Source organism: Macrotis lagotis, chromosome 5, assembly GCF_037893015.1.
Source record: "Macrotis lagotis isolate mMagLag1 chromosome 5, bilby.v1.9.chrom.fasta, whole genome shotgun sequence".
In the NCBI taxonomy this organism is placed as follows: domain Eukaryota; kingdom Metazoa; phylum Chordata; class Mammalia; order Peramelemorphia; family Peramelidae; genus Macrotis; species Macrotis lagotis.
This window is the reverse complement of record NC_133662.1, coordinates 245,351,218-245,375,357: the sequence shown is the minus strand read 5'-3', so window position 1 is coordinate 245,375,357 and position 24,140 is coordinate 245,351,218. Positions and strand designations below refer to the sequence as shown.

General features: G+C 38.6%; 1 protein-coding gene across 1 annotated transcript in view; it reads left to right on the top strand.

Moving 5' to 3' along the window:
* The first annotated feature begins 6,560 nt into the window (after positions 1 to 6,560).
* Positions 6,561 to 24,140, top strand: part of LOC141488844 (multidrug and toxin extrusion protein 2-like) — a 45,131-nt gene continuing 27,551 nt past the window's right edge. The window contains exons 1-5 of the mRNA XM_074189248.1: positions 6,561 to 6,810; positions 7,866 to 7,967; positions 9,955 to 10,023; positions 22,619 to 22,767; positions 23,971 to 24,013. Coding sequence (XP_074045349.1) covers positions 6,637 to 6,810; positions 7,866 to 7,967; positions 9,955 to 10,023; positions 22,619 to 22,767; positions 23,971 to 24,013 — 537 coding nt within the window. The 5' untranslated portion in view covers positions 6,561 to 6,636. The remainder of the gene's footprint in view (positions 6,811 to 7,865; positions 7,968 to 9,954; positions 10,024 to 22,618; positions 22,768 to 23,970; positions 24,014 to 24,140) is intronic.

Genomic DNA, 24,140 nt, shown 5'->3' with positions numbered 1-24,140 from the left:
AATCATGACAAAGCAAAAAAGGTGTGTGTGGGAGTGGGGGGGGGGGGTGTTCCCTAGTTAACTTTCTGTGATTAAACAAGTGAACTTAAAACAAAGCTTCAGGGCCTAATATATAGAACTTTGAGTCAAAGACTTTATCTAATCCTTAAATATAACATATGTAAAATTTGTGCTAATATTAGTGGATTAGATTGACTAAATTTATATCAATAAAGAAAAAGAGACAATATAATAAAAGTAACCACCACCCTTATGGAATCCCACTAAACTGAACGATACTAATTGGAATAACACGGGTTAATAATTTGGCACAAAGATGGGAAGGGCCAAGTTAATGTGGTGGAGATGGAACAGCAAACTTAATTGGAGCAGAAGGCTAAAAAGTAGAATAATAAAAAAATGAGGTAGGGGAGATGAAGGGATTGCAGAAGGAAGAAGTGTATCTGAAAGTTAAACTGAGTAATCTAAGCAGTAGAGAACCACCCATGGTATACAAACAGGCAAAGTTTAGGTCCAGAGGTAGATTTCATCACAAAGGAAACTTAAAGTGAGGAAATTTCCTCAACCAATTTAGATCCCATTCATGTGCTGATTTCCTGGAAGTTAAATGACTTGCCCAGGTCACACAATCAGTATGCTGCAGGAGGTGGGAATGGGTTTTTTTGGTTTATGATTCCCAAATAACCAAGTGCTAAGGTTAACAGAAGGTTGGTTTCAAAGCCAGGAAGATCTAGGTTTAAGTCCCTCTTGAACACATAGTGTGTGACCCTGAACTCACACTCTGGGCAGGTCTTGAAATTACAGAGAAAACATCTACACTGGTAGAAGTTTCCCAACCCAGGAGTTTTTGAAACCAATAAAATTATAGGTCTAGTCCCTTTCTCTAAACTTGGAAATGGTTAGGCAATTTTCAAAAGCAAATCATCGTCATTGGTAGAACCTTCAAAAAGTAGGTCCTTTTTTAGAAACTTAGTGGACAAGAATTTATGAAGTGCTAACTCTATGAACTCTGCTAAAGTCAGAGAAAAAAGGCAACTTTCCCAAAGCCACCCCCAACTCCTGCCCTTCAGGGATATCCTTTTTTTTTTGCATGCTTTAGTCTTTATTTCAAAAATATTAATTCTTTTTTGTGGAGATGGATAGTGGGCTTCATCATGAGTCCTTCAGAATTGTCTCAGGTCATTGAATTGTTGAGAACAGCTAAGTCATTCACAGTTCTTGATCAAACAATATTGCTGTAACTGTAAATGTTTTGTTTCTGTTTACTATGTCAGTTTATGTAAATCTTTCCAAGTTTTTCTAAAATCATCCTGCTTGTCATTTCTTATAGCACAATAATATATTCCATTACAATCATATACCACAGTTTGTATAGCCATTCCCCAACTGATGGTCATAACCTTCAATTTCCATCTAATATTCTTATTGCTCCCAATGGACTAGATATCTATTTGGCAATATTTAGAATACCTGCATCCTCTGGGAGCCCTAGTCAAGGAGTTGTGCCAGGAGACGGGCAAGAAAACTGACGAGAGTGGCGGGGAGATCAGTGATGAGGAAGAAGAGGAAGACAAGCTCCTCAGGAAGTGAACATGAATTCAAAGCTCACTCCATCTCAAGTAATGACTTTGATGGAATTAAGAAGTTACTGCAGCAGCTCTTCCTTAAGGCTGCTGTGAATACTGCTGAGCTCACCAATCTCCTCATCCAGCAGATCCACATTGGGAGTGTGATTAAGCAAACAGATGTTCCAGAGGAAAGTGATGAGGAGGATGGTGAAGAAGAGGAGATCTGGCCCTGGAAGGCCGGTGGTCATTTGACAACTTACCCATGAAACCCCTGCACACAATGATGCTAATTCCAGCCAGCAAGATGAGTGCAGTCATGTAGACACTGAAGGAGCACCTCTCCATCTAACCCAGGGAATGACTCCTTTGGAGAAGGCTTTGGGATAGACTTATTGGAGACATACTCTATTGGAGGCAGATGGCTCAGTCACCGTGGCCTTAGCAGGTGCTTAAAATCTTTTTTTTTTCATTTGGTCCGATGTCCCTTGGACTCGTGAATCATTAAAAGCTCATTACTTCAAAAGAAAACTGAACACACACGTGGGTTAGGGATTTAAAAACTGATGGGGGTGGCTGGGCAAGCCACTTAACCCCATTACCTTGCAAAAAAATAAAGCTAAAAAAAATCTAGAAAGGAATTTAAAAACCGAGCGACTATTTATTATGGTTGCTTTAATGATGTACAAAATATTTTATTTGTACAAAATTATCTTGGCTGGCAATTTGTCTTGCCTCCTGTTAAATCTCTGTACATCTTTTATGTTGATGAATCATTACAATGATTAACTTTGGGGTGTTTATTGCACATATATTTCAGTGTGGACTGAATAATAGAATGAAGACTTGGAAGTCATTGAATAAATGCATCTTGGTCCAGCAGAAGCTTCAGGGCACTCTTCACATAGTTTATCTTTGCTTGTCTTCTGTTCCTTTTTTCATCGTTGAAATGGGTGAGAAGTGATTAATTACTTACTTTCACTAGGAGGCAGATTACTAAAGTAACATGGTGGTGCCAACTGCATAAATCTGAGATTCCAGTGCCTGAAGAGCTACCACCATTTCCCAGTCTTTAGTCGATTCTTGAATGTCCTTCACTAACAAGGTGGGAATCCCAAGCAGGATGGGGCAAGGCGAGACCAGCCCCCATAGAGCCTGGCAAGCCTGCGTGGGAGCCCACTCTCTGCTGCTTGACCATTGCTCAACATCTTCAGCAACTGGAACCTAGGGGTCTGCAGCCTCCCAGGTGTCTCTGGAACTCAACCGGATATCCAATCTAATAAAGGAGATAAATAATTAAATACCTCCAAGACATTTACTGAGAAGATGAAAGAGATTCTAAGAGGGGAATGCATCAGCATGGAAGAGACCTGGGAAGACTAATAGGTAGCAGAATTTAAGATGAATCTTAAAGAAAGGGTGTGGTTGGATTACAAGGTGCAAGGAAAGAATCTAAGGAAAGAATATGAAGAGCTCCAGATGCCAAAGGGGAGAGATTATAACTGACTTCAGGTGGTAATAGTGGAGCACCAGGCCTATACTTTAGGTTTTTGAGTTTTTTTGCAAGGAAAATGGGGTTAAGTGACTTGCCCAAGGTCACACAGCCAGGTAATTATTAAGTGCCTGAGACTGGATTTGAACTCAGGTACTCCTGACTCCAGGGCCCGTGCTTTATCCACTGCGTCACCTAGCCGCCCCCGCCAGGCCTATACTTTAGAAAAATCACCTTGGTGAGTTGATAGGAAGATGGATTACAAAAAGGAAAGAGACTTCAGACAGGGGAATCAGAAATCTAATGCAAGACATGATAGGGGACTGAACAGGGGTGTATTGTGATTTTAATGAGGTTTGAATTCGTCCCTGTAAATGACGCTCTCACGCAGTTGAAAATGAAAGTATTTTAATAATGCAAGTAATAGATTGCTTACAATAATATTCAATACAGAAAATAATATATATATGTGAGAAAGGATTATTAATACTATAACAAAAGTAGAAGAGAAAGATAAAGAAAACATCACCAATTCGGGGGAGCACCAACTCCAATCATCTTTGCTGGGGGATCATGATTCAGCAGCAGCCGTCTTTGAGTCCTGAATGGGAAAGGGCCCCCAGGCAGAAAATCTTCTCCATGGGTGAGATTCCAATGAATGCTTGGAGTTTCAGGATATTTATTAGGGGAGAATAAAGAAGACTAGTTGCCAAATTCAATTGGAAAGGATTCCAGAGTTCTTATCATGAGCGTAGGAAGTCAGTAAATGTTATGATGTTAGGAAGATGTCATATGGGGCCACAAGACACAACATAATTAAGGTCAGCACTGTGAGAATAACCAGTTTTTTTCAGTACTGTCTGTGTTCCAAGGAATGGCTAGTTCCTGGGACTCTAAGAACGTGGTCGAATCACATAGGACATCTCATACAGGCTCGAGAGAACTTACTCATGTAAGAATTTCATTTTCTTATACAAGGGGTAAATCAATTTAACAATTTAAAAGTCAGGATCAGAGCTCAAAGAAAAAAATCCAGTTTATTTTTGTTATTAACAGGAGAATGCTAATATTTAATATTCTGGGGCAGTTATGTGGCTCAGTAGATAAGAGTGCTACCAGTTTTGGAATCAGGGAGACTCACCTTCATGAGTTCAAATCCAGCCTAAGACACTCTCTAGCTATGTAACTCTGGTTACATAGTCACTTCACCTGGTCTACCCTCTGTTTCCTTATCTGTAAAATGAACCAGAGGAGGAAATGGCAAACTACTTCAGTATCTCTGTCAAGAAAACCCCAAACAGGGACAGAGCCAAGATGGCAGCATGAAAGCAGGAATTCCCAGGAAACTTGTTCCCCCCAAAAGTCCTCAAATTATGACTAGCCAAAATTTAGAGGGGCAGAACCCACAGAAAGACTGAGTGATACAACATTTCTCAGTCCAAGACAACTTAGAAGTTCCACAGGAAAGGTCTGTTTCACCAGGACCGGGAGTTGGAAGGAGCTGCAGTGCAGCCTGGTTGGAGCCAACAGCCTGTGGGGCACCTGGGTCTCTGGCAGAGGGGGCAGTTTCTAGACATCTTGGCCCAGGGACCACCAGGGACAGCTTGAAGAAGTGGTGAGAGAACTCTGTTGCACCAGGGTGAGTGCCTCTATGCAGGCCTCAGAGCAGGAATGAGCAGAACCACCCAGCCCTGGGAGTTGGAGGGAGACAACAGGGTCTGCTCTCCCTGAAGCAGGACTCTTCGGTTTGTCTACACTCAGATCTGGGTTGCAGTTTGGGCTCCCACACCACCATAGCTGATCAGGGACCCTTCTCACAGCTCCAGGGCAGAGGGGAGGGCCTGTGATCATGCACAGGCAAAAGAGCAGTCAGGGCCTCTCATAAGACCTTGGAGGAATTAAGGCCCTGTGGGGTGTCCCCAAAACCTCCAGAAGTGTTGTAAATCAATCAGAGGCCGAGGCAATGAGCAACAGAAAAAGAAGAATTTGACCATAGAAAATTACTTTGGGCTCAGGCTATGGATGAGCTCAAAAAAAGACTTTGAAAAGCAATTAAGGGAGGTAGCAGAAAAATTGGGAGGAGAAAGGAGAGCGATGCAGATAAATCGTGAAAACCAAATCAGCAGCTTGGTGAAAGAAATGAAAATAACATGTTAAGTCCAAGTGCACCCATGCGCTGGTCATGACGTCACCCCTACACGCGGGGTCTTCTTCTGGAAGGACAAAGGTCACGCTGTTGCAGCCCAGGGAGGCCCGGGCCAGGCCTGGGAGTGCCCCCCGCCCCGGGCGGCCTGGCTGAGGCGAGGCCAAGGAGCCCGGGGGGCGCTGCCACTTCCAGCCGCCGCGTGTGGGGAGGGGGTCCTGCCGCCTTCCCCGCCTCCCCTGCCAGGGCCGGGCTCCGGGGCGGAACTCCCGGGCTCACCCCGCCAGCGGCCGGCGCCCCAAGCTGCCCCAGTGCCCAGAGCTGCCCCGCGCCCCGAGCTGCCCCAGTGCTCAGAGCTGCCCCAGTGCCCAGAGCTGTCCCGCGCCCCGAGCTGCCCCAGTGCCCAGAGCTGCCCCAGTGCCCCGAGCTGCCCCGCGCCCCGAGCTGCCCCGCGCCCCGAGCTGCCCCAGTGCCCCGAGCTGCCCCAGTGCCCCGAGCTGCCCCGCGCCCCGAGCTGCCCCAGTGCCCCGAGCTGCCCCAGTGCCCCGAGCTGCCCCAGTGCCCCGAGCTGCCCCAGTGCCCAGAGCTGCCCCAGTGCCCCGAGCTGCCCCAGTGCCCAGAGCTGCCCCGCGCCCCGAGCTGCCCCAGTGCCCAGAGCTGCCCCGCGCCCCGAGCTGCCCCGGCGCCCCGAGCTGCCCCGGCGCCCCGAGCTGCCCCGCGCCCCGAGCTGCCCCAGTGCCCCGAGCTGCCCCAGTGCCCGGAGCTGCCCCGGCGCCCGGAGCTGCCCCGGCGCCCCGAGCTGCCCCGGCGCCCCGAGCTGCCCCGCGCCCCGAGCTGCCCCGGCGCCCCGAGCTGCCCCGGCGCCCCGAGCTGCCCCGGCGCCCCGAGCTGCCCCGCGCCCCGAGCTGCCCCAGTGCCCGGAGCTGCCCCAGTGCCCGGAGCTGCCCCAGTGCCTGGAGCTGCCCCAGTGCCCCGAGCTGCCCCAGTGCCTGGAGCTGCCCCAGCGCAGGGCCGGGGCTGGGGGCGGGGCCGGGGCTGGGGGCGGGGCTGGGACAGGCCTGGGGAGCCACTGGTGAGAGGGCGGAGTCTAAGGGCCGAGAGGGGGCGGGTCCTGAGGGGTGGGGCAGGGCCGCGCTGGTGGGGGACTCACGTGATGGGCGGGGGGGGGGCCTGGCGTGGTGGGCGGGGCCGCGCTGATGGGCGGGACCTTACTGGTGGGCGGGACCTCACTGGTGGGCGGGGGCCCTCATGTGGTGGGCGGGGCCGCACTGGTGGGGACTCACGTGATGGGCGGGGCCTCACGTGGTGGGCGGGACCGTGCTGGGGGAACTCACGTGATAGGCGGGGCCCTCACGTGGTGGGCGGGGCCGGACGCACGTGGCCGCGGCAGCATCTCTGGGCGCGCGCAGCTGGAGCTCGGTGAAGAACCGTCCGGCATGGAGCGCCCGGCCCTCGGGGCCCCGGGGGCGGCCCCGCAGAGGCGCTGGCCCGGGCTCCGGCGCCTCCTGGCCGCTCTCCGGGAGGCCCGCTGCCTGCGGAGGGTCCGCGCCGCTCTGCCCGCCGATACGGGGCGCGAGGCGGCCGAGCTGCTGCGGATCGCGGGGCCCGTGGTGAGGAGCCCGGGCGCGGCCTAGGCCGGGGGCTGGGGGCCCCTGCAGCCTGGGCCCCGGGCCCCGCCCCCTCTGCCCTTCCCCTCCCCCACCGGCCGCTGCCCCCTCGGACCGCAGTCCAGACCTACCTTTGAGCCATCCGAGGAGCCTGCGGCCTCCCAGCAAGATGGCCGCTGCCCCAGGCCCCCCCCCCCACCGCCCTGCACGTGGCTTTTTTGCCTCTTGTTCCTTCTCATCTCCCTCTGTCTCTGGGCACATGAGGACATCTTGAATTTGAGGCAATTTTTCTCCCCCCCCCCAAAACCCCCAAAGATGGGCACCAGTGAGCAGAATTCAGCAGTCAGAGTATTCTCTGTACGAGATGCCGACAGGTGTCTCAGCAACACAGTGATTCACAGGATCTCAGAATTAGAAGTTGGAAAGCACCTGAGACCTTGTTCCCTGGTGGCCAGTTAATTCAGAAGATGACATTTACTCCTTTTTAAAAAAATTATTTTTCCAACTACATATGTAGTTTTCAACAACCATTTCCTTGTAAGGTTTTGAGTTCCATGCTTTTTCTCTCCCCCCTTTCCTCCCCCACGTGTAGACAGAGAGAATCTAATGTTAAACATATTTCCATATTAATCATACTGTGCGCTCCTTTTGACACACAAACTCAAGCTTTATTTTACCTTGAAGATCATCTGGTACAATCTCTTCATTTCACAGAGGAGCAAACCAAGACCCAGAAATGGGAATTTAAAGCCATCCATCCAGACCTTGTAGTTGCAAAGCCAGTGCTAGGAACATATTGCTGTAAAGGACTCTTGAGGGCTGTTTCCTTATTTTATCCCAAGGAGCTTGTTTGAATTTTGAGACCACTTATGAAATTATGAAAGAATTCATACGTGAAATGAATTCAGTTACTGGTTGTTATGCCTGCTTAACTCTTTTCAAGGCTAATTCATTTACATTAGTAACATGACAACATGATGGGAGGGCAGTGGATGTGAACTCTCTAATGTGACTTAACCACTTTGTCTTTTCTTGGCCTCCTATTCCTGATCCTCTAGTTTCTGGAGCAGTTGATGGTCTTTCTAATCAGTGTCGTGAGCTCCATATTTTGTGGACATTTAGGGAAAGTTGAGTTGGATGCCGTTACACTTGCTTTATCCGTATGTATTCTTTAAGTTTAAACATATGAGAATAAAGGATTTTAAAGTAGAAAAATCACCCAGTCTGATGAGGAAACTGAGTCTGGAAAAGAGAAGTCATTGAATTTCAGTCCCTGTTTATAAATATTGTTAAGAAAGAATGGTTTTGAAACAGCCAGTTATTATTATGCATTATGAGGCAAGATGGATCATAGGAAGGTCCATCCCTCAGTTTGACTTCTTGCTGTGATGCCACTCTTCTTGTTATGACTATCTCAGAGAATCATTTTTCAATTCTAGTTCACGTATTCAGAGTAGAACAGGTGATGAAGTGTAAATAATGGTTAAAAAGAGCTGTCTAGTCAATAGAATTGAATATTTGTAAAGCCCACCACTCAAACAGCTTATCACCATGCTTCTGAGTCCTTCTCCTTACTTGGTATATGGTCTTTCCCATTGTCAAGCTCTCCTTTTTTGTCTTGTCTCATCCTATAACTATTTAAAATCCCATCTGTTATTAAAAGTCTTCCCCAGCTCCTAATTCTAATGTCTCCCTGTGGTAATAATTTCCTTTTTATATAGTCTATAGCTTTTTATATATGTATTTGCATTAGATTGTAAGCTCCTTAAGGGCAGGGACTCTTCTTTGTGTATTCCCTTAGCACAGTGTTTGGCATAGTGGATAGATCCTTGGAGTCTAGAGGACAGGAGTTCAAATCAGGCCTCAGACACTTGACACTAACTGTGTGACCTTGGGCAAGTCATTTAACCCTGATGACTTAACCAGAGTTCCCCCCTCACTCAAATCCATTTCATGTGCTTGTCATGGCATCACTTCCCTGAATTTATGGTCTTCTTTGAGAATGAAGGACAAGCATCATCAGCACAGTGCCTAATAGATTTTTCATGTTCCTTGCTCTTAATTTAAATGGTTTTTTCCCCCCTCAAAGTAGAAGAAAAGGTTCAATTCTCCTGTTTTTTTTTTAATCTGGCTGTTGACTGTATATTCACTCATATTTCACTGTATTTTATAATGACTATGTGTGAAGTAGGTCCTATGACTATTATTGAACCCATTTTTTTACAAATACAATTCAGAGAGGTGGTAACTTGTCCAAGGTCATCAGTTTTCTTTATTAAGTGGCAAACCAGAGCCAGAAATCTCATCTTCTAATTCCTAATCCACCTTTTTACTACTTTTACTTTGGTTAAAAACCACAGATTGAATCTCCAGTCTGATATCTATCCTGGTCATTGGTCCCAAGGGCCACTAAGTGAAATGAAAGTCAGTTTATGGATCAGCATAAATGTATTCCCACTCCTGGAAAACAGCTCAGTATTGTCCAGTTGATATCATATCCATGTATGAAACAGTGTATTAATTTTTACCTCTTGTTTATATGGAATTCAGCAAGCATTTATTGAATGACTGCTTTTTTTAAGGCATTCTGATAGGAGTTAAAGATACCAACATGAAAAACAGCAGCCTCTCTCCTCAGATAGTAATAGGGGCATAGAACCTGGAAGAAAAGATGAGACAGACTAGAAGAAAGGAAGAAGAAATCTAATCATAGTGGTTCTAGGGAAAGCCGGGAAGATTACAAAGACTTCATGAAGGACATGGAATCTGAACTGGGTCTTAAAGAAAGATAGGAAATGGATGGGAGGGAATATGTGGTAGAAATAGGGGATGCCCTGTAGGGAATCTAGGGTTTTCTTAAAGTAGAAAGATATAGCTTCTAGAATAAAAATTGAGAACTGACATGGATGAATTTCTACCTTTGCAATACAGGTAAAAATTATATATATCCATATATGTATACTTATAATCACTTTACAATGTAGGATCACATTTGAATTATATCTTCTAAGTATAAAATACTTGAAATTGTTCCCAGAAGTCTCATTTTTTTTTGCTATTCCTCATTTTGAAAGGGTATGTAACTGGTATTTGAGTCTTGTTCCATGTACTGTCCATCCTTGACCATTTATTCCATATTTATTTTAGGTTGTGAATATAATTGGTATTTCAGTTGGAACAGGTTTAGCCTCAGCATGTGACACATTAGTATCTCAGGTAAGAAACAACTTTCTTCCCTTTAGTTTTCTCTTTTTTTTTAGTTTTTTTAAAAGCAAAAAAAAATTATTTAAAAAACTTCTTTGGAGATGGCTAGGTGGTGCAGTGGATAGAGAACTGGCCCTGGAGTCAGGAGTACCTGAGTTCAAATCTGGCCTCAGATACTTAATAATTACCTAGCTGTGTGACCTTGGGCAAGCCATTTAACCCCATTGCCTAGCAAAAACCTAAAAAATAAAAATAAAATTAAAAACTTCTTTGAAGGGGAAAATCAAAGTACAGTTATTTTCCATGTAATGTCATCAGTATGTATTGTGACTTTCTAATTTCTAATAAGTTTTATGGATGAGTTTTTCTTTCTAGAATAATGCAATTAGAGATGTCATAGAGAAGAATAAGTGTGTGTGATGGTTATATTGTAGATTATGAGATGTGCAAATACTGCAATATTCTTTAAAAAATGTTGTTATCTTTCATTTTTACATTACCTTCATTCAATGTCTACTCTTTCCTCAGCAAGGTAGTATAATGGAGTCAGGAAGCCTGGAGTCAGGAAGACTTGAGTTCAAATCCAGCTTAAGACAATTAGTAGTTATGTGACCCTAGGCAAAATATTTAATCTCTGTCTTCCTCAGTTTCTTAAATTCTAAAATGGAGATAAATAATAATATTTAACTCCTAGGGTTGTTGTGAGGATCTTATGAAATAATATTTGTAAAGTACTTAGCATAGTGCCTGGCATGCAATTAATGCTTAATAAACAGCTGGTTCTTTCTTTTGTACTTCTTCATTCCCAACCTCCTTCTCTCCTTTTCTCTCCTCCCTTTTAGTAGAGATTAAGGGAGACTAAGGGGAAGAAAAGTAGTTCAACAAAACTAACCAAAACACCAACCAAATTTGACAAAATATATTTCTTCTTGTTGTTCCACTTGACCTTCTTATTCTAATTACATTAATTTTTTTCAGGGAAAAACTTCTGAATTTCATGTAATTAAAGTTATCTGTTTTGTCTTTTATCTTTTTCTATCCTTTGCTCATAAATTTTTCCCCACTCATAGTTATGAAAGGCACCTGATCTTCTTTCCTTCCAGTTTTTTAATAATGGAAAATTTGATTTTCAAATTGCAAATAAGCTTTTTTTTAGGGTTTATGATATAAGGTATAAAAAGAGACTTACCAAAAGGCAGGCTACTAATAGGTATAAAGCAAAAATTACTAAAAGAGCAGGCTGGTTTTCAAAGATGCAGAGGAACTAGAGAGCTAAACTCCAGAGGAAGCAAGTGTCTAAGCCAGGAATAGGAAACTTTTTTTTTTTGGCAAGGGCCATTTGGACATTTATAACATCATTTGCCTGCTATATTTGGTCAAATATTTAATTAATTTATTCCTAAAAGTCTTTTAGATTTATTGAATTTAAAGTTCCACCTGTGGTTGTCATGGTAATTGACCCATGAGCCAGAGATTTACCACCCCTGATCTAAGCCCTGAAGCCCAGTGAAAGTCAGCACTAAAACCCAAAACCCCAGTACCAAAACCTCAGTGCAGGACCAGATTCTCAAAAACCAGAGTCTCAGACCAGTCTCAAAAAAAACTAAGTCATTGAAAAAAGGCAAAAAAAATGAACAACAGCAAAAAGAGCTTGACTATAGAAAGTTACAATGTGATTGGGAAAATGAAGATATAAGCTTAGGAGAGGATAAGAGAGTCAAAATGGCTACATGTGAAGCCTCAGAGAAAAATTAATTTGCTGTCAGGTCCAAAAAAAGAATTTATGAAAAATCCTAAAAAATGATTTAAAAAAAGGCAAATTTGAGAAGAAGAAAAATTGGAAAAAGAAATGACATTAGAAATGAGAAAAGAAATGCAAGAAAGAGAATGATGAAAAAAAGAGTCAATAGCATGGGAAAAGATAAGCAAAAATTTACCTAGGAAAATAATTCCCATAAGCAATAGAATTGACCAAATGGAAAAGGAAGTACAAAAGTTCATTGAAGAAAATAATTCCTAAAAAATTAGAATTGAACAAGTAGAAAGTAATTATTCTATGAGACATCAAGATATGATAAAAGAAAACCACAAAAGTAGGGGGGAAAAAAGAAAAAAATGTGAAAATTTTTCATTGGAAAGATTAGAAAATAGATCCAGGAGAGATAATACAAGAATTTTTGGACTATCTTCAAAGCCATTTTAAAAAAATCAACGAAAATGGCCTTGCTATGATAGAACTAGAAGCAAAATAGAAATTGAAAAAATCCTCCAATCGCCACTTGAAAGAGATCCCAAAATGAAAACTCCCAAGAATTTATTAGCTAAATTCCAGAGCTCACAGATCACGGAGAAAGTATTGCAGACAACTAAAAAAATAATTCAAATATCATGGAGCTACAGTCAGGATTATATATGATTTGGCAGCTTCCAAATTAAAGAATCAGAGGACTTGGAATATTATATGCCAGAAAGCAAAAGAATTAGGATTGTAACCTACTGGAATGTAATCTTTCGGGGGGGGGGGGGGGTAAAGGATATTTAATAAACTAGAGGACTTTCAAGCATGTGTGGTGAAAGGATCAGAGCTGAATAAAAAAAAAATTAATTTCTAAATATAAGACTTGGGAAAATGAAAAAAAGATAAAACAAAAAAACAAGAAAGAGAAAACAAGAACTTCAGTAAGGTTAAACTGTTTATATTACTATATGGCACAATAATATTTGTAGGGGCAGCTAGGTGGGGCAGTGGATAAAGCACCAGCCCTGGAGTCAGGAGTACCTGGGTTCAAATCCAGTCTCAGATACTTAATAGTTACCTAGCTGTGTGGCCTTGGGCAAGCCACTTAACCCCATTTGCCTTGCAAAAACCTTAAAAAAAAAGAAAAAAGAAAAAATAATATTTGTAACTCTATAATCATAAGAGCAATTAAAAGGAATATATTTAGTCAGAGTTTGTGGATTAAAGTGACTTTAAAACAAAATAAAGGATTGAAAAAGAAAGTTGCACAGGAAGAAGGATGGGGGGATTGAATGAGGTAACTTATCCTACATAAAAGAGGCATGAAAGACCTATAATGATGGAGATAAAAGAGAGGGGTGGGGGTAGATAGTGGACAAAGCATAAACCTTACTCTCATCAAAAGTGGCTCAAAGATGGAATAACATACACACTCAGTTGTAAATATTTAACCCTATAAGGAAGTAAAAAAGGATGGAGATGATATAAAGGGGAGGAGGGATCAGCAAAAGGGAGAGTATATTGGGAAAATCTGTGATCAAAAGTAAACTGCTTGTGAGAAAGAGGGGAATAAATAATAAAAATTAGCATGGCAGGAAATACACAGTTATCATGACTATAAATGTGAATGGGATGAACACTTATTATTCTCTTATTAGAGAAAAAATACCAAACCAAAATCCTATGATAGTTGTTTAAAAGTAACAAATTTGAAGCAAAGAGACTAAATTTAAAGAAGGGACTGGAGGAGAATGTATTATGCTTCAGCTGAAGCAAAGAAAGCAGGGGGTAATAATCATGATTTCAGACAAAGAAAAAGCAAAATTACATCTAATTTAAAGAGATAAATTATCTTGCTGAAAGGTACCACAGATAATGATATATCATTATATGCATCAAATGGTATATCATCTAAATTTTTGAAGTAGTTGAATGAGTTGCAGGAGGAAATAGATAATACAACTATACTTGTGGGGGGAACCTTAATTTTTCCTCTCAGAACTAGTTAAAACTAAACAAAAAATAAGAAAAATTAAGGAGGTTAATAAAATTCTAGAAAAGTTATGTGTGTTAGATCTCTGGAAAAATTAAATGGGAATAGAAAGGAATATACTTTTTTTCAGCAGTATATGGCATCTACACACAAATTGATGCATGTATTAGGACATAAAAATTTCACAACTAGTTACAGAAAAGCATATCACAATGCGATAAAAATGTTATCAACAGTGGAAAATGGAAAGAGATTAAAAATTAATTAGAAATTAAAGAATTTAATCCTAAAAACAAATGGATCAAAGCAACATATCAAAATTTATGGGATACAGTCAAAATGGTATTTAAGGGAAGATTTATATTTCTAATTGCTTACATCAATAAAATAGAGAAAAAAATAGATCAATGACCTCGGCAAACAATTAAAAAATTAGAAAAAGAACAAATTAAAAATCCCCAATTAATCCTGAAAATCATAGGTGAGAGTTATAAAATTGAAAGTAAGAAAACTATTGAAATAAAACTGGCCGGTTTTATGAAAAAACAATAAAATAGCTGAGCTATTAGTTAATTTGCTTTAAAAAAAGGAAAGAAGAAAATCAAATTACTATTATTAAAAATGGTGAATTCACCCCTATCAATGAACAGGAAATTAAGACATTTGTTAGAAGCTATTTTGCCTATATGTATGCCAATAAATTTGACAACCTAAATTAAATAGATGAATATCTTTAATTTTAAATTACTCAGATTAACAAAAGAAGAAATAAAATACTTAAATATGCAATCTTGGAGGAAAAAAATTAGACAAACCATCAATGAACTTCCCAAGAAAAAAATTCCCAGAACCAGGTGGATTTATAAGCAAAATCTGCCAATCACTTAAAGAACAATTAATCTCAATGCTATATAAACTATTTAGAAAAATGGACAAGGAGGGAGTCCTACCAAGTTCCTCCTTATGACACAAATTTGGTTCTGATACCCAAATCAGGAAGAGCCAAAACAGATAAATTTCCCTAATGAATATTGAAACAAAAATTTTAAATCAAATTTTAGCAAAGAGAGTACAGAAACATATCACAAGGATCATACACTATGACCAAGTGGGATTTATACCAGGAATACAGGACTGGTTCAAGATTAGGAAACTATCAGCATCATATCAATAATAAAATAACAGAAATCATACCTTTATCTCGATAGATGCAGTAAAACCATTTGACTAAATACAGTACCTATTTCTATTAAAAGCACTAGAAAGCATAGAAATAAATGGAATTTACCTTAAAATGATAATAATTGGTAATAAAATATAATGATAAATGATAACAAGCAGTATTTCAGGAAATGTTATTTGTAATGGTAATAAGCTAGAAGCCTTCCTAATTGAAGCAGGGATGCCTATAATCACCTCTGTTATTTAATATGTACTAGAAATCTTAGCTATAACTCTAAGAGAAGAAACAGAAATTAAAGGAATTAGAAAAGGCAATAAGTAAACAAAACTATCACTATTTGCTGATGTTAGAAAATCCTAGAGAATCAAGTAAAAAACTATTTGAGATTATTAACAACTTTAGTAAAGTTGTAAGATACAAATAAACCCACATAAATCATCAATATTTTTATATATTACCAACAAAGTCCAACAGCAAGAGATGGAGAAATTCCATTTAAAATGACTGTAGACAATATAAAATACTACCTGCCAAGACAAATTAAGGAACTGTATGAACACAAAACACTTCACTCAAATAAAGTCATCTAAATAACTGGAAAAATATTAATTACTCAAGGATAGGCCAAGCCAATATAATAAAAATGACAATTCTGCCAAAATCTATTCAGTACCATACCAATCAAATTATCAAATTATCTTTTTAAAAAATAATAAAATTTATCTGGAAGAACAAAGATAAAGCTATCAAGGAAATAATGGAAAAAATGTGAAAGAACGTAGTCTAACTGTACCGGATCTTAAATTGTATTATAAAATAGTCATTATCAAAATACCTTGATATTGGCTAAGAAATGGGATCAGTGAAATAAATTAGTTACAAATTTATTATTTATTTTTTATTTTTATAATTACATGTTATAAAAATTTTTTCAACATTCATTTATTTGCATATTTATAAGGTATACATTTTTCTACTACCCTCCCTTTCCACCCCCCCTCCCCTTAGTATCAAATAGTCTAGTAAAAGTTGTACATATACATCTGTGTTTAACATGTTGACATAGTAATCATTTTGGTAATGGGGAAACTAAGAACTAAAGGAAAAGAAAGAAAACCATAGGATAGGAAAGGAAAAGATAAGAGAAGTTTTTAAACAAGTGAACATAGTATTCATTCATATTCTATGGTGGTTTTTTGTTTGTTTTTTTTGTTTTCCTCTGGATGAGGATGGCATTGTCCATAACAGGTCTCCCAGGGTTATCCTATATCTCTCAACTAGTGAGAGGAGCTGCATCCATCACAGTTTGTCGAATCACAATGTTGTTAATGTGTACAGTGTTCTCTTGGTTCTGCTTCCTTGGCTTAGCATCAGTTCTTGTAATTCCTTCCATACTTCTCTAAAGTCTGATCATTCATGGTTTCTCATAGGGCAATAGTATTCCATAACATTCATACACCACAACTTGTTCAACCATTCCCCAGTTGATGGCATTCCTTCAATTTCTAATTCTTTGCCACTACAAATAAAACTGCTATAAATATTTTTGAATATGAGAGACTTTCCCCACTTTTAAAATTTTCTTTTGGATATAGGTCTAGTAATGGTATTACTTGGTCAAAGGGTATGGTGTTTATTGCTTTTGTTCCATATTACACTCCAGAATGGTTGAATAGATTCACAACTCTAACAGTGCATTAATGTTCCAGTCTTCCCACAACTTTTCTAACATTGATCATTTTCCCTTATAGTCATCTTAGCCAATCGGATAAGTGTGGGGTGGTACCTCATTGTTGTTTTAATATGCATTTCTCTAATCAATAAGGAATTAGAGCATTTTTTCATAGGATTATAAATAGCTTTAATTTCTTCATTTGAAAACTATCTGTTCATATCCTTTGTCCATTTCTTAATTGGGGAATGACTTGTAACCGTATAAATTTGATTTAATTCTCTATATATTTTAAAAATGAGAGCTTTATCAGAAACCCTAGCTATGAAAATTGTTTACTAGCTTTCTGGTTTCCTTATCATGCATTAGTTTTAGTAGTGCAAAATTTAATTTAATTTAGTCAAAATCATTCATTTTGTATTTTATAATGTTATTTATTTCATATTTGGTCATAAATTTCTTTCTTTTTCATAGATCTATGTTATTAGCCCTTTATATCTAAATCCTGTATCTATTTTGGCCTTATTTTGATATAAGGTATGAGATGTAGGTCTATGCCTAGTTTTTGCCATACTATTTTCCATTTTCCCCCAGCAGTTTTTGTCAGATAGTGAGTTCTTATTCCAGAAGCTAATGTCTTTGGGTTTGTCAAACAGTAGATTACTGTAGTCATTTACTGCTTTATCTTTTGACCTATTCCAATCCACTGATCCATTCCTCTATTTCTTAACCAGTATCAGGCAGTTTTGATGACTGCCACTTTGTAGTATAGTTTTAGATCTGGTATAGCTAGACCACATTCCATTGCATTTCTTTTCATCAGTTCCTTTGATATTCTCGACCTTTTGTTGCTTCAGATGAATTTTGTTTCTATTTTTTTCCAGCTCTGTAAAATAGGTTTTTGGTAGATTGATTGGTATGATACTGAATAAGTAATTTAATCTGGGTAGAATAGTCATTTTTATTACATTAGCGCAACCTCACCATGAGCAATGTACATTTTTCCAGTTTTTTAGATCTGATTTTATTTTTGTGAAAAGTATTTTGTAATTGTTTCTGGAAGGTAGATTCCGAAGTATTTTATGTTGTCTACAGTTACTGTAAGTGGAATTTACTTTCCTGTCTCTCGACCTTGGGTTTTGTGTGGTTTATGTTGGTTTATTTTATATCCCGCTACTCTGCTGAATTTGCTAATTGTTTCAAAGTTTTTTAGTTGTTTTTCTAAGGTCTTCTAAGTAAATCATCATATCATCTGCAAAAAGTGAAAGTTTTGCTTCCTTCTTGCCAATTCTAATTTTTTTCAATTTTTTTCTTCTTTTCTTGCAAAAGCTAATATTTTTAATTCCTTATTGAATAATAGTGGTGGTAATGGGTATCCTTGTTTTATCCCAATCTTATAGCTAGTTTATCCTCATTACAAATAATGTTTGCTGATATTTTAGATGATATTGCTTATTATTTCAAGGAAAATTCCATTTATTCCTTTACTCTCTAGTGTTTTTAATAGGAATGGATGTTGTATTTTCTCAATGGCTTTTTCAGCATCTGCTGAGATAATCATATGATTTCTATTGGTTTTGTTATTGATATGTTCAATTATGTTGAATTTTTCCTAATATTGAACCATTCCTGCCTACCTGGTATAAATCCTATCTGATCATGGTGTATTATCCTATTAATAACTTCTTGTAATCTCTTTGCTAAAATTTTATTTAAGATTTTTGCTTCAAGGTTCATTAGGGAGATTGATCTATAACTGAATTATCTCTTTAATTTGTTTTTCATTGGTTCATGCTTTCCATTTTTGATACTAATAATTTGATATTGTTTCTTTTTTTAATCAGATTTAATCAGAAGGATCTATTTTATTGTTCCTTTACCCTTATTCTGTGGGTATCTCTCTACTTCAAATGTGTTTCTTATAAACAACATATTGTAGGATTTTGGTTTCAATCCATTCTCTTATCTGTTTGCATTTTATGGGAGAGCTCATCCCATTCACATTTACAGTTAAGATGACTAATTCTGTATTTCCTTCCATTCTATCTTTTCCCATTTACACTTTCCTCTTTCCTTTCCAATTATTCCTTCTCACTAATGTTATGCTTCTTTCCCCTTTAACATTTCTTTTAAATTTAACTTTTAACTTTACTTTTATTTTTCCTTCACCTTCCCTTTTATCAGTCCCTTCTTCCCCTTTCTTTCCATTCTTCCCCTCCATCCCTTCCACTTCCTTGTAGGGTAGGATAGATTTTTAAAACCAATTAGGAATGTATATTAGTCCCTCTTTGGGCCGAATCTGTTGAATAGAATTTGCTCAATGTTGACTCCCTCCCTTCTTCCCTGCTACCATAGTAGCTCTTATGCCTCTTCAGCTGGTGTTATTTATTCAGTAATGGATTGCCTTCTCCTAGTAGTCCTTTTTTATGTTTTTATTGTTTCAATTCTGTCTTGTACTTACAGCTCCTTTGCCAAATATACTCATTTTATCTGTCCTGAAAGAAATACTATTTTCAAAGGTTGATTGCTTATGGAGTGAGTGATAAGCAGCATTACTTCATAAGTCACTAAGTACCCCTCCCTTCTTCTGTCTCATTAGAAATACATTTCTTGGGATGGCTAGGTGGTGCAGTGGATAGAGCACCAGCCCTGGAATCAGGAGTACCTGAGTTCAAAAATGGCCTCAGACACTTAATAATTACCTAGCTGTGTGGCCGTGAGCAAGCCACTTAGCCCCACTGCCTTGCAAAAACCTAAAAAAAAAAAAAAATACATTTCTCAAGAGTCATAAATCACATTAAATTATAGTCACTTTATACCATGCCCTTTTTTCAGGTAGCCTGAACATGGCAGAATCATAATAGCTTAAAGGAAACTTGAGATGCATAAGTTTAGAGTAAACACTCCCAAGTGTTGACTTGAATGATTTGTGCCTAACCTGTGGTAGAGCATTTTGAGATTATATTGATCTGATCAGCCACAGTTGAACATGCTGTACTTTATCTCAAACAGTACTGTCATTTTGATCTTCTTTGTTGTCAAAGGACAAGAACTAACCCTAACCCTACCCATATCCTTTAAGTAAAATCCCTTCAACTATATTGACCCCTTTAACTAACTTAAGAGAAATACAATTCTAAAGAGTTACAAGTGTTATCTTCCCTTGTAAGGATTTGTATACTTTGATTTTCTTGACTAGCATTTGTTTTTTTCCATTTTCCATTTACCTTTTTTTATGCCTCTCTTGAGTGTTGTATTTGAAGATCATATTTTCTGTTCAATGCTGGTCTTCTAATCAGAAAATTTTGGGACGTCCTCTGTTTCATTGAATGTCCATCTTTCCCCCTGATAGAATATGCTGAATTTTGCAGGGTAGTTAATTCTTGGCTGTAATCCAAAGTTCCTTGCCCTCCAAAATATCATATTGTAGACCCTCTGATCCTTTAATGTTGAAACTGATAAGTCTTTATGTATTTTTGATTGACTGCCTTTGAATTTGAATTACTTCCTTTTGGCTGCTTGCTGTATTTTCTCTAAAGGAAAATTCTGGAATTTTACTGTTAGTCCTTAAGAGTTTTTATTCTGGGATCTCTTTCTGGAGGTGTTCTGTACATTCTTTCAAGGGCTATTTTGTCTTCTTGATCAAGTATATCAGGACAGTTTTCCATAATAGTTTCCTGAAAGACATTTTCTAGGCTCTTTTTTTGATCAAGGCTTTTCAATGAACAATAATTCATAAATTATCTTTCCTGAATCTATTTTCCAGGTTTTTTGTTTTTCCTAAAAGGTACTATTTGTTCCCTATTTGTTCAGTTTTAATTTAGGGGGTTCAATTTTCTTCAGTTAGTTTTTATATTTCCTTTTCCAGTTGGCTAATTTTACTTTTAAATGAGTTGTTTTCCTCTTACAGTTGATTAATTTTTTCTTTTGATGAGTTGCATTCACTTTCCAAATGGTCAATTTGATTTTTAGATGAGTTGCATTCTTTTTCCAGTTTATTGATTTGACTTTTTTAATGAATTGCATTCCTTTTCCAGTTGGTCGATTTTTTTTAATGAGTTACATTCTTTTTCTAGTTGGTTATTATACTTTTAATGGAGATGATTTCTTTGGTCAGTTTTCATAATTTTCCTGCAAGGCTCTCATTTCTTTTTTTCCATTTTTCTTCTTCAGCTCTTCTTTAGTTTTTAAAACCTTTTTTTTTATTTTTGCAAGGCAATGGGGGTTGAGTGATTTGCCCAAGGTTGCACAATTAAATAAGTAAATATTAGATGTCTGAGACCAGATTTGAACTCAGGTCCTCCTGACTCCAGGATGCTTTATTCTCTGAGCCATTTAGCTACCCCTAAAATCATCTTTAAGCTTTTCTATGAGGTTTTGGAATTGAGTCCAATTCATAAACTCTTTTGAGACTTCCTATGTAGGTAATTTGTCACTGCTTTTTTCTTTTGAGATGTTATTTTTATCATTTTTATCTGAATAGTAGCTTATATGGTTAGCACTCTATTTGTTATTTTACTCATTTTGATATATCTCATTTGCTCCTGAAATATAAGAATAGTGCCAAGCTTATTGTGCTGGGTTGGTCCCTGATTTATCACTTGCAAAAGTGTTGCCTAAGCAGCCCAGTTAGTGCCTATGCAGAGGTTTATTACCAACCCAGTTCTGTCTGTGACCCCAGGGTTCCCAAGGCACAAATTTTATCTGGGATTGGGACCCTCTCTGCTAGCCTGCTATCTAGCTGAGCTGGGACCTGGGCTCTTCTATGACTTTCCTGCTCTCCCATCTCTATTTCCCCTTTTCCCCCAAAGAGAAAGATCTCCATTGAAGATCATTTGTGATGTCTACAGTTCAGAACTTGCTTTTGCTCTTTTCTTTTTTTAGTGGGATCTATAGATTTAATATCTATGTAGAGATTTCATTTAATGTTGCATAAGGGAATTCCAGGAACATGCTAGCTTCATGCCACAATCTTGGATCCACTCTGGAAGTCTTCTACAAATTACATTATAGTAAATGACAATAGTAATCTAGTATGTGATATCCTCAAAGATCCAAGTTTTTGGAAGAAAACTCATTATTTGACAAACTGCTGGAAAAACTGGAAAACACTGTGACAGAAACTAGGTATAGACCAACATCTCACACTATATAACAGATAAGGTCAAAATGGGCACATGATTGTACAGACTGATACCATAAGCAAATTAAAAGGCCATGAAATAGGTTATCTGTGAGTTTTTTATTTTATATAAGAAAATTTGGGATCAAAGAAGAGGGTTTTTTTCCACAAACAAAATCAATGCAACCAAAATTATAAGAAAAGCAAAAAAACGGGGGAATTTTTGCAGCAAGTATCTGATAAAGGCCTCGTTTCCCAAATATATAGAGAATCAAGGTAAATTTATAAAAATACAAGTCATTTCCCAATTAGATAAATGAAGAAAGGATATGAACAGGCAGTTTTCAGACAAAGAAATCAAAATTATCTATGTCATAAAAAAATTACTCTAAATCACTATTAATCAGAGAAATGCAAATTGAAACACTCTGGCACACCACTTCATAACTATCATAGTGATTAATATGACAAAAATGGAAAATGTTGGATGTTAGAGGGAATGTGGGAAAACTGAGACACTAAAACTGTGGATATCCTTTAGTCCACCAATACCACTGTTACATCTATATCTGAAAAAAAAAGTAAAAGATCTATTTGTACAAAGATATTTATAGCAGCTCATTTTGTGGTGGCTAAGAATTAGAAATCAAAGGGATTCTCATAAATTATGGAATGGCTAAACAAGCAGTGAATTTTAAGGAAATATTATTGGCTATAAAAAATGACAAACAGGATGATTTAAGAAAAGGTACAAAGACTCACAAGAACAATGCATAGTGAGGTGAATAGAACCAGTAGGATGTTGTACATAGTAATACAGTATTATTCATGAAGAATTGTGAATGACTTAGCTATTCCCAGTAATATAGTTATCTTTGTATTGTTTTTTCTTCTTCAAGACATTTGGAGCCAAGAATATGAAACTTATTGGTATCATCCTTCAGAGGGCAATCCTTATTTTGTTACTGTGCTGCTTTCCTTGTTGGGCCATCTTTATTAATATTGAACCCATTCTCCTGTTTTCCAAACAAGACCCAGAAGTCTCCAAGTAAGAATCTTATCTTATTTTATAACTCTAATCTCCATGGGAGGGTGAAAGATCATCCATTATCTTCTCTATATTGACTTCTCTTACTCTTACCGTCTTATGAAAATGGAAGTTAAAGAGTTAGCATTGTATCTCTTTCTCCATTCATTTTGGTCTCATGGATTCTGATTTTCTCATGGAGTTTGAATTGGAATTTCAGCCTCCAAAATGCTTTCATCTTCCTTTTTTAAAATACATTCCTGCAATTTTATAATGCATCAATGAGTCTTTATTAAGCACTGTGTTAGGAAACTGAACATAGCCATATTAATAAAGACCAAGTATATGTAAGCAATCAATCAATCAATGTTAATTAAATGCCTACTATGTGGCAGGCACTGCATCAGAGCTGGGGAAGAAGGTGACTTGGGAAGGGTCTCTTGTCAGAGGTAGTGTCTGAACTGAATTTGGAAGGAAACCCAGGGTTCTTTTAGGGGAGGTTGTTCCAGGCCCAAGGAAGTAGCAAGTTTGACCTCACTGGGGAGTGTGGGTGGTAGCCTGGAAAGGAAGCTTGAGTCTGATTTTGAATGACTTTAATATTATTTATCCTGTGAACAAGAGGGAGCCAGAGAAGCTTCCAAAGTAGGAGAAAAAGAAGAGTTATTAGCATGGGCTAGTTTATGGTTTGCAGAGAGCTTTACACACATTAACTCACCACAACCCTGGGAGGTGGATGCTGTTTACAGATAAGGAAACAAAGGTTGAGTGAAGTTAAGTCCAGTCCCCAGAGCTGATAGTGCCTGAGCCTTGATTTATAGTCAGGTCTTTCAGTGGTCAGGCCAATGCTTTAGCAATCTCACTAGAAGGGGAGACCATTGGGTAGAAGAAAAGGGAAGAGCTTTCGTCATCCTGAGTGCAAGATTCCTCTTTTATCATTCCAAGCCTCCCTGATTCCTTTCTAATAGAATACTCATTTTGCCCACCTGGGAAGTTTGTAATCTCTTGTCTTGAGAGTTAGGAAATTCATTAAACGAGATCAACCTTCCTAAAGTAAAACAGTTGGTCAGATTAGATTGATAACACTGCTATGAAATGATGTTGTAGGATGTGATCATTATAGGAGAGATATTCTCTGCAGTTTTATTTTGTTAAAGTGTTAGTAGTGATCTTTTGTTTCCCCTACAGCATGAACTAAAGGAAATCTCTTCTTTCTTTTTCTCCCAGATTAGCCCAAGTTTATGTGATGATTTTCCTTCCTGCTCTTCCTGTAAGTTTCTGTGTTCTTAGAATATAAATTACCATTGTGAACCAGTACACATTTAACTTTTGCTCTGTTTTAACTAAAAATTTTTCATGTAAAAATTGAAGCCATTTTATCACTCAGAGCTCCTTTT